The sequence below is a fragment of the Brienomyrus brachyistius genome, unplaced genomic scaffold (assembly GCF_023856365.1).
Source record: "Brienomyrus brachyistius isolate T26 unplaced genomic scaffold, BBRACH_0.4 scaffold34, whole genome shotgun sequence".
Lineage (NCBI taxonomy): Eukaryota > Metazoa > Chordata > Actinopteri > Osteoglossiformes > Mormyridae > Brienomyrus > Brienomyrus brachyistius.
The window spans coordinates 3,528,147-3,540,690 of record NW_026042309.1 but is presented as its reverse complement, the minus strand read 5'-3'; the positions used below and the strand labels follow the sequence as shown (position 1 = coordinate 3,540,690).

Sequence of the window (12,544 nt, the reverse complement as noted above, 5' to 3'; positions counted from 1 at the left end):
GAATACAGGCAATAGTACTCTAAAACACTTATTTTTTTTCGGTTCTGCAAAATAAATCCATAAACCAAAATGCAGATTAACCTTTACTTTACTTACACTACCGCCTATGTAACATTTACTGGAACCAGTGGAGATGCAGGTTGGTTCTCAAAAGGCACCAAGCGAGAACCCGCCCAGTACCTGCACCAGCACCATGTTGGTGGAAACGAGGTATGGGAGAACAGGCACACAAAGGCAAATAAGTGCACACTCATGCAACCAAGTAAGAATGGGGTACAATAATACTACATACTCTGACATACTATGGGGGCGTGGTTGCTCTAGGTGATCGGGGCTCAACCTCACAGTGCGAGAGACAGAAGTTCAGTATATGTGGACCTGAATGATGAATATAGATAAGGAGGAGAGTGGCTGTTTCTTTAGAGATACAATCATTATTCTGAATTCTTTGCATGTAAAGATAAAACATTGCTGTGAAGTGGTGCGAATGGAACAAAACCTGAGCATGAAAATTTTGAGTCATGACATCAAAAGCTTTGAACAATCATCGCCAAAAGGAGTCTGAGATCAAAGGTGAAATGTTCATGAAAATGCAAAAAACATTACTTACTGTATAGACAGAATACAGACCTGGCAAGGAGCTGCTGGTCACTGACATTTATGCCAGCTTTCATAAACAAGAGGAAATCATTAATGTAAATGTACTCAACTCATTTACATTAAACAGAAGGTCATTTTGCGTTGCATAATGAGAAATGTGACTCATCCTGGAAGAACAGGTTAGCAGCTATGGCACCACGATATAACCTGAGGGCTGGAGATCAGCTGCAGACATATCAGGAGATCTAAGATGGTGAGTGACTGCACAATATTTATGGATAGTGATGATTGTTGTCTAAGTTTAATGGTTAACACCCTCTATTTTATACTTTATATCTGTGTCCTGTTAACGAAAGCAAAAGAGTTAGGAAACCAAGGATTTTACTACATATTCTATTATGTATACCTATGAATTTAGGAAATAAAATTGGGTATGATTTAATTTTTCTGATTTAGAAATTTTATGGTACATTTAGTCAGAAAGTAACGAAATGAAGGGAATGAACATTTACCCTTTTTAATCCGCTTAGTTACTTATTTGACATAATTACTTATTTGACTTATTTCACTTTCATTTTTATCACTTGATATTAGCACTAAGGATTTTAACTACACTCATACTGAAATTTTATGTAATCTGTAAAATGGTATAAAAATTATTTTGTTTTTCTGCAAAAATATCCTGCTCACATTACTCCGTAAATAATACATTGTTTTATTGTAAATTGTTTTTTTTTTTAACATATTACCTGCTGCACAATGTTGAAACAGTTGTGACATACATGAAAATCACCACATTCATTACTAGATATTTGCCAATGTGAGGCTCTGTGTGAATCAACCCAAACAAATTGTCCTATTAGACCTTAACCATCACAATATTTTTGCTTTCGTTATAAACATTTAAGCAGATTCAGGGCCCTATGTTGCAGTGTCAGAAAACATCGATGCAAAGTGTTTTGCTAGTTTCAAACCAGTACATTCCTCATTTTCAAATTATGTGCGCAAGTTGTCAAAATAGCGAATGATTCTGCGCCCCCTTTGCACTTACATAAGAACATAAGAACTATACAAACGAGAGGAGGCCATTCGGCCCATCAAGCTCGCTTGGGGAGAACTAAACTAATAGCTCAGAGTTGTTAAAATCTTATCTAGCTCTGATTTAAAGGAACCAAAGGATTCAGCTTGCACTACGTTATCAGGAAGACTATTCCATACTCTGACTACGCGCTGTGTAAAGAAGTGCTTCCTTAAATCCAGCTTGAAATATTCTCCCGCTAATTTCCACCTATGCATGGTGGTGCAGTGGTTAGCACTGTTGCCTCACACCTCTGGGACCCAGGTTTGAATCTCCGCCTGGGTCACATGTGTGTGGAGTTTGCATGTTCTCCCCATGTCGTTGTGGGGTTTCCTCCGGGTACTCCGGTTTCCCCCCACAGTCCAAAAACATGCTGAGGCTAATTGGACTTGCTAAATTGCCCGTAGGAATGCATGTGAGAGTGAATGGTGTGTGAGTGTGCCCTGTGATGGGCTGGCCCCCCATCATGGGTTGTTCCCAACCTCGTGCCCATTGCTTCCGGGATAGGCTCTGGACCCCCCACGACCCAATAGGATAAGCGGTTTGGAAAATGGATGGATGGATGAACAGCTTTAGCTCAAGTAAACGTTCCTCGTATGACATTCCTCTAAGACCAGGAATCATTTTTGTGGCCCTACGCTGCACCTTTTCTAAGACCACAATGTCCTTTTTAAGATATGGTGACCAAACCTGCACACAATATTCTAGGTGAGGTCTCACCAAGGAATTGTATAATCTTTGCATTACCTCCCTTGACTTAAATTCCACACACCTGGAGATATACCCCAACATCCTATTGGCCTTTTTTATTGCTTCCCCACACTGGCGAGAATGGGACATGGAAGCATCAACATACACACCAAGGTCTTTCTCATGATCAGCTACCTTTATTTCAGTGAGACCCATGAAATACCTGTACTGTATATTTCTGCTCCCTAGATGGAGTACCTTACATTTATCGACGTTAAATTTCATCTGCCAGGTATCGGCCCAGTCACTAATTAAATCAAGATCCCGCTGTAGCTGCTGAGCTGCTAATTCAGTATCTGCTACACCACCCACCTTGGTGTCATCTGCAAATTTCACCAGTTTACTGTATATATTGGTATCCATATCATTTATGTAAATGAGGAACAATAGTGGTCCTAAAATCGAACCCTGCGGTACCCCACTATGACATTGTGCCTCTTATAAGTACTCGCTGTTTCCTATCTGTTAACCAGTTATCAATCCAGGTCGCTACGGTACCTAAAATACCTGTCGCTTTGAGTTTAAGTAGGAGCCTCTTGTGGGGGACAACATCAAAAGCCTTTTGGAAATCTAAGTAGATGACATCATAGGCCTTCTTATCATCAACTTCCTGAGTAGCTTCCTCAAAAAACTCCAACAGATTTGTTAAACAGGATCTACCTCTCCTAAATCCATGCTGGCTATCCCGCAAAATGTTATTGGAGTCCAGGTAATCTACCATTTTCTCTTTGATTATAGCCTCCATAACTTTACCAGTTATACAAGTTAGACTGATTGGCCTATAGTTAGACAAATTACTTCTATCCACTTTTTTGAAAAAAAAGGAGAGGTGTGTTTTAAATGAGGTGTGACATTGTCGACGTGTCGGTATTCTAAGGCAGCAAAATGCCATTGTGCTTTTGTCCAACAAAAACCACGTCTAAAGTTAGTAGCACATTATAAAATGGTATTTAAGCGGCGTGTTTCAGAAATATGTGGGTGCACAATGCTTGTTATTGACACAGTTATGTACTTGAGGTACACTAAAGGTTTTATATTTTGTTTCATTTATATACGTATTATTATAAAATACGTCTGACCCTTTCACATAGTGATATTTTTTAATGAAACACCTAAAGGAAAAAATATGTATTGAGTAAAGAAAAAACAGTATCATTAAAAAATTTTTTTAGTTCTTTATTAGAATTAAGCACGCACTGTAACTGAAAGGATATATGGATTGCTGACTCATCAACATCAATGACGGACGAAAACCAAGGCAAGACATGGACTGAAATAGACAGGACTGGCCGAAAATAATCGGACACAGCTGGGCAAGATCAGGGAAGCACACGTGGATAATCAGGGGGGCGTGGCACACACGAGGATCGGACGAGCCAGGCATGACATTTACCAATTGCTAAGTGCAGTTGATGCCCAAAACACTGAAGTCAAGTCCAGTTTTTTAACGACACTGCCTTGATAACGTATGTCCATTGTTTGTAGTAATACAGACCTGCCGGTCCTCTCTAAGTCTCCAGGATGACAGAGCGTTTTCGAGTGCCATTGCGATAGTTTCTGATGTATGTTCCTTCGGGAAATATGCAGTTTGCAAACATTTGCTCTATAAATTCCATTCTGTGTCTTTGAAATGAATAATACGATTTATGTATGGCTCTGACACCCAACTTGAAGTCCGCCGTACTAGTGAAGTGTCTTATGTCTTTTAGCACGGCTTCTAACTTCCCTCGACATTCATCATAGAGTTCTGGAAGCGCAGTCTTAGAAAAATATTTACGGCCAGACATTTGAAACCTCGGGTCGACTACTTAAAAAAGTTTCCTAAATCCTTCATTTTCTACAAGACTCACTGGCATCATCTTTCGCCAAGAAATAAGTAACTGCACTCGCAATGTCCCGATGCCTTTTTGATTTTTTTACTATATGGAGTATACTGGCAAATGCTGAAGCAATTGACTGTTGTTTGGGAATAGCTTCAGTACTGGAGGACTTGCAAGCCACATCACCTGAGGGTTCTTTTTTGCAATCAGTATGCTCGATTGGATGGTATTTTTGAAGGTGGTGAAACAGATTTGTTGTATTACCAGATTTTGGTGGGACCTTTCGGTGGCATATTCTTTATCTGTTTTGTCCATTCGAAGATAACTGAACCAATTCCATACTTTGTATGACTTGTGCCCTTTTTTCGGTATTAACTCCTCCTGTGCATTTAACACATTCTCCTCCGTTTCACTCACCGGTGCAACCGTGTCTCCCGACATCTTTTTTCTAAAACACACCCACATTGTTAATGTTTACAACGTTGCTTCTTTAAGGGAGGACAGGCAAAATTACAACATCATTGGTGATTGGCTGTTGTTCTGGCGTTCAGTAAACGAAACGTGCTGCTCGATAGGCGATAGGCCATCGAGTTGTCTGTCTCAGTGCATTTTATAAAACTGAGAAAACTTGTTTGATCGAGTTTTATAGTCTGTATGTATCATCGTTATCGTCCTCATTTTTTAGCGATAAAAAAAAATAATCAAGATCGTTTTATCGCCCAGCACTAGTGCATAGCATTATGAACTCCATAGAATACCAGGACATTTTAAATCAAAATTTAAAATGATTCCATCACTGGATCTTCCAGCTGGAAGGTGATCCTAAGCACATGTCCAAATAAACATTAAAATGGTCAGCTGACCGCAGAATCAAGCTTCTGCCATGGCCATCTCAGTCCCCTGACCTGAACCCCACTGAAAACCTGTGGGCTGAGCTGAAGAGGAGAGTGCACAAGAGAGGGCTGAGGACCCTGGGTGATCTGGAGAGATTCTGTAAAGAGGAATGGTCTCAGATGCCCTGCTCTGTATTCTCCAACCTTATAAAATGTCATAGGAGACTCAGTGCTGTTATACTGGCAAAGGGAGGCTGTACAGAGTATTAAAAGCAGGGCTGCCAATAATCGTGGCTCATGTGTTTTTGTTGAAAATAATAATTTCTTGATGAAGGATTTGTTTTTCTTTGAATAAATTTATTTCAATGAAAGGTTGGATTTTTCTCATTTTTTTTTGTGTGAGATGAAACAAAAGGTGGATTTTTCTAACCCTTTTTACAAATCTTTACAAAGGGTGCCAATAATTGTGGGGGGGGGGGGGGCACTATATTGTTGCTTTTATGCAACAGTTTATAGAGTAGCATTTATAATTTACCTAATATAACTATGTAAATATTATATGGAAATGTTATAGCGACAATGAGAAAAAAACGAGTGATTTGTCTGCACTGCTTTGTGTCTGTTGGCACAACTCTTCGCAACACCGACTTATTTGACAAACTTTTGGTAGATAATTAGTTATACATGTACCTTAACAAAAAATAATTCATGCTAATTGGTTATTATGTACTTTGTCAATTAAATGATGTGCTTAAGATGGGGTAACCTTCATTAAGACGGGGAAACCTTCGTTTTAGCAGCGATTATTTTCACATAGAGGAATCACAATAAGCAACATAAATTAAAGCAAAGTGATGACAAAGACTAGCTAGGCTACTTCAAGGGGTGGCATGGTGGTGCAGTGGTTAGCACTGTTACCTCACACCTCTGGGACCCGGGTTCGAGTCTCCGCCTGGGTTACATGTGTGTGGAGTTTGCATGTTCTTCCCATGTCGTCGTGGGGTTTCCTCTGGGTACTCCGGTTTCCCCCCCACAGTCAAAAACATGCTGAAGCTAATTGGAGTTGCTAAATTGCTTGTAGGTGTGCATGTGTGAGTGACTGGTGTGTGAGTGTGCCCTGCGATGGGCTGGCCCACCATCCAGGGTTGTTCCCTGCCTCATGCCCATTGCTTCTGGGATAAGCTCTGGACCCCCAACGACCCAGTAGGATAAGCAGTGTGGAAAATGGATGGATGGCTACTTCGAGAGACTTAATGGGACATATCTATGGCATAGCTAATCTCGCATTACTGGATGAGTTCTTCAAACCTAAGATTTATTTCTAAGATTTATTTGCTTTGCAGTTGTATCACAGTGACATTCAGGGAGGGGGCAGAAGTAGCTATATAGTAAGTGCTAGGTGATAAAGTTTCAATTAATCTACGGGCTGGAGATCAGCCGTAAACATTTCAACTACAGTTGTGTCAGGGAGCCCAAGCTCGTGAGTGTCTCACTCGGAAAGAAAATTTAATTCCAAAATCTGGTGGTAAATTTGGTCACAAAGGAACAAAATTATCAGCTAATGAACATTCATTAACTTGCTTAGTTGCTTATTTATTACTTTCACTTTCATTTATGCAGCTTATTTCACTGTAGCAATTTGCAGTGACACTGCATTCATGTTAAAATATACTGTATTGACTTATTGTACATGTTTTGTTTAAAAAGAAAAAATATTAAAAAAATTTGTAGAAATATATATAATCTGCTTATATTAAATTAATTTATACATTATACATTAATTTCTAATTCCTATCTTGTTATTTCAGATTAGTAGTCATATTTCCTAAAACACAGTTGTGTTTTTTTTTTTTTGTCTGAAGCAGCCCTAAAGCTTCATATTTTCTCACTTACAGTTATAGGCATGTGACGTCAAGAGGCTTTTGACATCAACCTATAGGAAGAAATGGATGGTAAGTCGGTTATCACTCTGGTCTTCCTGCTGTTCTGCCTGGTCCAGCTGTGTGGTCCATTCCACAATATCAGATGCTCCCACTCATTATGACCACATCCTGCTGACAGGCTTGATCTTAGCACATTGTTATGAGCCTTCAATGAAAGAGACACATCTATAACATTCATGGTAACTGATATTGTGTTTCTCTCTCATAGCATTTATTTCAAGAAGAATTGTGCTGTTGGGAATAACAGGATCTGGGAAGAGCAGAGCAGGAAATGTTATCCTGGGGGAAGAGAAGTTTGCAGTTTCCTCTGATCCTAACAGTGTAACAAAAGATTGTCAAACAGAAGAGGGAACCGCATATGGCTGGAACATTACAGTGACTGACACACCAGGGATCTTTGACACTGGGAGGTCTGTTGAGGATCTGAAGTATTCCATAATATCCTGTCTCATTCACTGTGCTCCTGGTCCACACGCCTTCATCTTAATGCTGAAAGTGGGAAAATACATTGGAGAAGAGAAAAAGTCTGTGGAGATGATGCTGCAGTACTTTGGGGAGGAAGCCCTGAAGCACACAGTTGTCCTCTTCACACATGGTGATGAGCTTCAGAAAAACCAGACCATTGAAGAGTTTGTAGAGAAGAACAAGGATCTGAAGGAACTTGTTGTTAAGTGTGGAGGCCGAGTCCATGTCATTGACTCTCAGTACTGGAACAAAACAGAAGAGGAACTGGGCCAAGGGTCAGGAAGACCAATCAGCACTGGTAGACACACATATGAATCAGAGTACAGGAGCAACAGTTTTCAGATTAAAGAGCTGCTGACAACTATAGAAAACATGGTGAAAGACAGTAGAGGCTCTTATTACACCAATGAATCACTCATGAAAATAGCAGAAGATATAGAAATTGAGATGAAAAAGATAATAGAAGAGATGCAGGAGAGAAGAGAGAAAGCAGAGGAATCTGAGATCAGGAGACAAGCAAGAAAGAGAGTGAAGACTAAAACTCTTAAATTACAGGCATGTAATATCGGGCTGAATTTGCTCGCTGGAGCCGGAGTGTTTGCAGTTGGACTTCTGATGATGGCAGGACCCACACGACCCATAGGAGTTATAGGAGCTATCATAGCTGGATTCTTAGCTGTACTTAGAAGTCAGTGGTCAGGGGGCAGCTAATTCAGCACCCAGGGAGCAGTGCTTGGGGGTGGTACCTTGCTCAGGGTACCTCAGTGATGCCTTGCTGGTCAGGGATTCGAACCTGCAATCTTTCAATTACAAGTGCGCATCCCAAACCATTAATACACCACTGCCCCTTACAGGTGAAACAAAAAACAGCAATAGATTATTTGGAAAGAAGATGTATTTAATCACTGAAGCAACAAGACAATAGTCTTTGATTTTTAGCCGAAGCTGCGGTAGGACATTTAGTGGCTAGGGCATCATTAAGGACAGGGGCAGTTGAAGAAACAGAGGCAGAAACTGGGGCATATAGGGCTTTTCACTGTGGGAAAAAGGCTAATAATTAGTGTATTGAAGGACTCTAGAGTGCAGACAACAGCAGGGGGTGGTAGATAAACAGCAGTGAATATTAATGCCAAGCTACAGCAGCAGTAGGAGTAGCTGAAAGGGCAGTAGGGGCAGTACTGGGCACATCCATAGCTGAGGTTAGGATAGCTGGGGCTGCAAGAGGAGCAGGAACAGTAGCAGGAGTTGGACTGGGAGCAGCTGCATGAGTTTATGCCATAGCAGCAACAGTAAGAGGCGGAATAGCAGGAGCCAAAGCTGGAGAAACATGCATCAATACCAACTTTGCAGCAAAGGAATCTGCTAAAGCTGTAGGACAGGCAGGACTATCCACTGTGATGGAAGTGTGGAATACCACACAAAAACCAGGCAGACCTGGAGAATCACCTTACAAAAGCTTCAGTAGTGACTCTACAACGGTCTGGTGTCTCTTCACAGCATAAACATGACCTAATATGATCAAGTGTTGCATGTGAAATGGGGTTTTTGATGATGAAGATTCAAGAGTAATTATGAACCATCAGTGAGCTCTGCTGGACTGTAACCCCTGAGAAGAAGAAGACATGGTTAACATCATTACTCCTGTCCTCTGTTGTCTGCCCAAACCCCTTAGGAAAGTGTGTCAAATTAATGAATGACGATGGTAAATAACAATGATATTCTTTGTTACTGTTTTGATAGTTTTCTCTTGCTTGGTTGTTTTTTTTACTTTCTGTGATGCTCTGTGATGATCTGCTTGATGCTCCTCAGATCAAAGACTAAATCCTGATGCATTTGAGGACTGACAGCTGTCACACCTGATTCAGTATCATCTCACGGAATGAACAGGAGTATCCAGCAGATCCTCTCTTTAAAAAGCAAATTTGTTTCTCTCCAATCTTCTTAATATTAAAATGTCAAAATTTTTTTAAGGATTTTAGTCACTCAATGATAAGTACCTGGGTATTATACCTTAATAGTGCTTAAAAAAATATAAAATACTAAATGGTTCATTTTTCGATTATTTTTTATGCTAGTAAATTAGCCTTCAAAATGAGTGCAAAACAGCTTTATATTAATAAACAGAAAGGGTGCTTGTCGAGCTCCACTTGGCCAGATAGTTTTCCTGGCTGGTTTTTTAAGTGTCAGCAGTGATATGTATGAGGGGCATAACATCCCGGTCGTGTGGTCAGAGGAATCGATGTGAGCCGACTCCAAATTACACACATAGCATTTTATTTTTCACTACAGAGCTTTCTTGTGACATTTGGGACAGGTGCAAACTCTAATCCTCACATTTCCCAAAAGAATTTTTTTTTGAGTGAATCCCACAACTGAACTCCCATCTTCCTTTTAAAGTGAATGTTCTTATTTACACTGTATTCATGGGATTAGCTACAATAAACAAGAAAGTAAGGAAGTAAGTAAAATGTATCTATATGACACCTTTCACAGACTAGTGTCACAAAGTGCTGTACAGGGAGGAAAAACTATATGATAAAATGCAAAAAGCAGATTTCAGTGCCTGGCCGGTGGTGTAATACTAGCGGTTTGAGATGTACTGGGGAGCCTGACCTTCTGGGCTCTGAGTACCAGGATTCTAAATTGGATTCTAAATTCAATCAGCATGTTATCAGTACTCAGTTCAAAAGCCAGCATCTCTGATGGTGTGGGGGTGCATTAGTACATATGGCAGGGGCAGCCTGCATATCTGGAAAGGCACCATCAATGCTGAAAGGTATGTCCAGGTTCTAGAGCAACAGATGGACCCATCCAGACGACGTCTCTTTCAGTGAAGACCTTGCATTTTCCCACATGACAATGCCAAACCACACACTGCATCAATTACAACATGATGGATTCGTAGAAGAAGGGTCCAGGTACTGAACTGGCCTGCCAGCGGTCCAGATCTTTCAGCCATTGAGAACATTTGATGAATCATAAAACGAAAAATATGACACAGAAGATCTAGGACAGTTGAACCACTAGAATCCTGTATCAGACAAGAATGGGACAACATTCCTCTCCCAAAACTCAAACAACTGATCTCCTCAGTCCCCAGACATTTACAGACTGTTGTTAAAAGAAGAGGAGATGCCACACAGTGGTAAACATGGCCTTGTCCCAACTTTTTTGAGATGTGTTGTTGCTGTGACATTTAAAATTTTTCCTTACAATGATGCATTTTCTTAGTTTAAACACTTGATATGTTTTCTGTGTTCTGTTATGAATAAAATATAAGTTTATCACATTTCCAATCCGCCAATCAGCTTATTGCCCAAATCCCTGCCCCCCACTTCAGTACCAGCTGGTCCCCGGGCCCCACCAGCTGGGGCGATGTTGCTGCCTAAATATGAGGAAACATTAAACGTGTCATCATCGTGCACCTGTTCTCCATCCCTGTGGACATAATGTGCATGATGTCATCAGCGTGCGCCACTCCCTCTGGAATGTCCTACTGCAGGGAGCCCAACCTTTTTTTAACTCAAGATCTACTTTACAAGTGGCCAGTGTGCTGAGATCTACCAGTTCAATAGGGAGCCACAGCTATTACTCTTTTACTCTATTATTACTCTAGCTATTGCCTTTCTGCATAGTTAACATCCATCCATCCATCCATTTTCCAAACCGCTTATCCTATTGGGTCGCGGGGGGTCCGGAGCCTATCCCGGAATCAATGGGCACGAGGCAGGGAACAACCCAGGATGGGGGGCCAGCCCATCGCAGGGCACACTCACACACCATTCACTCACACATGCACACCTACGGGCAATTCAGCAACTCCAATTAGCCTCAGCATGTTTTTGGACTGTGGGGGGAAACCGGAGTACCCGGAGGAAACCCCACGACGACACGGGGAGAACATGCAAACTCCGCACACATGTGACCCAGGCGGAGACTCGAACCCGGGTCCCAGAGGTGTGAGGCGACAGTGCTAACCACTGCACCACCATGCCGCCCGCATAGTTAACATGTACACAGCAAATCCAGCTGGATACAAACTGACTGCTGTGCCGCTGACTGACTTTTCAGTTCTCGCACTTTTCGGCTGCGTGTGGCTGGTTTAGCCTCGTAGCTTTTGTACATCGTTTTGAAATACCGCTCCAAACTGCCCTTCTTCGGTAAAATCACACTCGCATTATATAAGACATATGGACTTTCAATTTGAGTAAACAAAAAATACCCTCTTCCCACTCTGAATGAAAATGATATGTTATGATCTTTTGGCTTCTGACATGTTTGCGTGTTAAATGTTTACAGTACAGTCGACTGGTGCTACTGTCTTACAGAATACTAACCGCTTCAGGGGTCACCTTTTGTCTGTCAGCCAGCAGCAGTGAGGGAAGCTGTGCATGCAGGGCAGACAGACTGAGAGCTGACAGGGCCTGGTGGGGCACAGTCTGGCAGAGGAACACACCTGACCTCTTATCTGCAGCCGTGTAACTGGCCCAGCTGCGCATGCAGGGCAGGCAGCCTGAGAGCTGACAGGGCCTGGTGGGGCAGAGTCTGGCAGAGGAACACACCTGACCTCTTATCTGCAGCCGTGTAACTGGCCCAGCTGCGCATGCAGGGCAGGCAGCCTGAGAGCTGACAGGGCCTGGTGGGGCAGAGTCTGGCAGAGGAACACACCTGACCTCTTATCTGCAGCCGTGTAACTGGCCCAGCTGCGCATGCAGGGCAGACAGCCTGGGAGCTGACAGGGCCTGGTGGGGCAGAGTCTGACAGAGGAACACACCTGACCTCTTATCTGCAGCCGTGTAACTGGCCCAGCTGCGCATGCAGGGCAGACAGCCTGAGAGCTGACAGGGCCTGGTGGGGCAGAGTCTGACAGAGGAACACATCTGACCTCTTATCTGCAGCCGTGTAACTGGCCCAGCTGCGCATGCAGGACAGGCAGCCTGTAGTAGTAGATTAGTCTAGCTGGATCCATCAGAGATGGAAAAGCCCATATACATCGAGTCTACAAACCTTGATCGACAAGTCTCTCATTGGCTTCCGCAAAACATCAATGAACAG

The 12,544-nt window shown here is 42.1% G+C and overlaps 1 protein-coding gene across 1 annotated transcript; it reads left to right on the top strand.

The window, feature by feature from the left end:
- Positions 1-6,960: 6,960 nt before the first annotated feature.
- LOC125721582 (GTPase IMAP family member 7-like) lies at positions 6,961-9,310 on the top strand. The gene is made up of 3 exons (XM_048997539.1): positions 6,961-7,033; positions 7,233-8,017; positions 9,299-9,310. The coding sequence occupies exons 1-3, from the start codon at positions 7,027-7,029 to the stop codon at positions 9,308-9,310; spliced, it is 804 nt and encodes a 267-aa protein (XP_048853496.1). The 5' UTR covers positions 6,961-7,026.
- Positions 9,311-12,544: the final 3,234 nt, after the last annotated feature.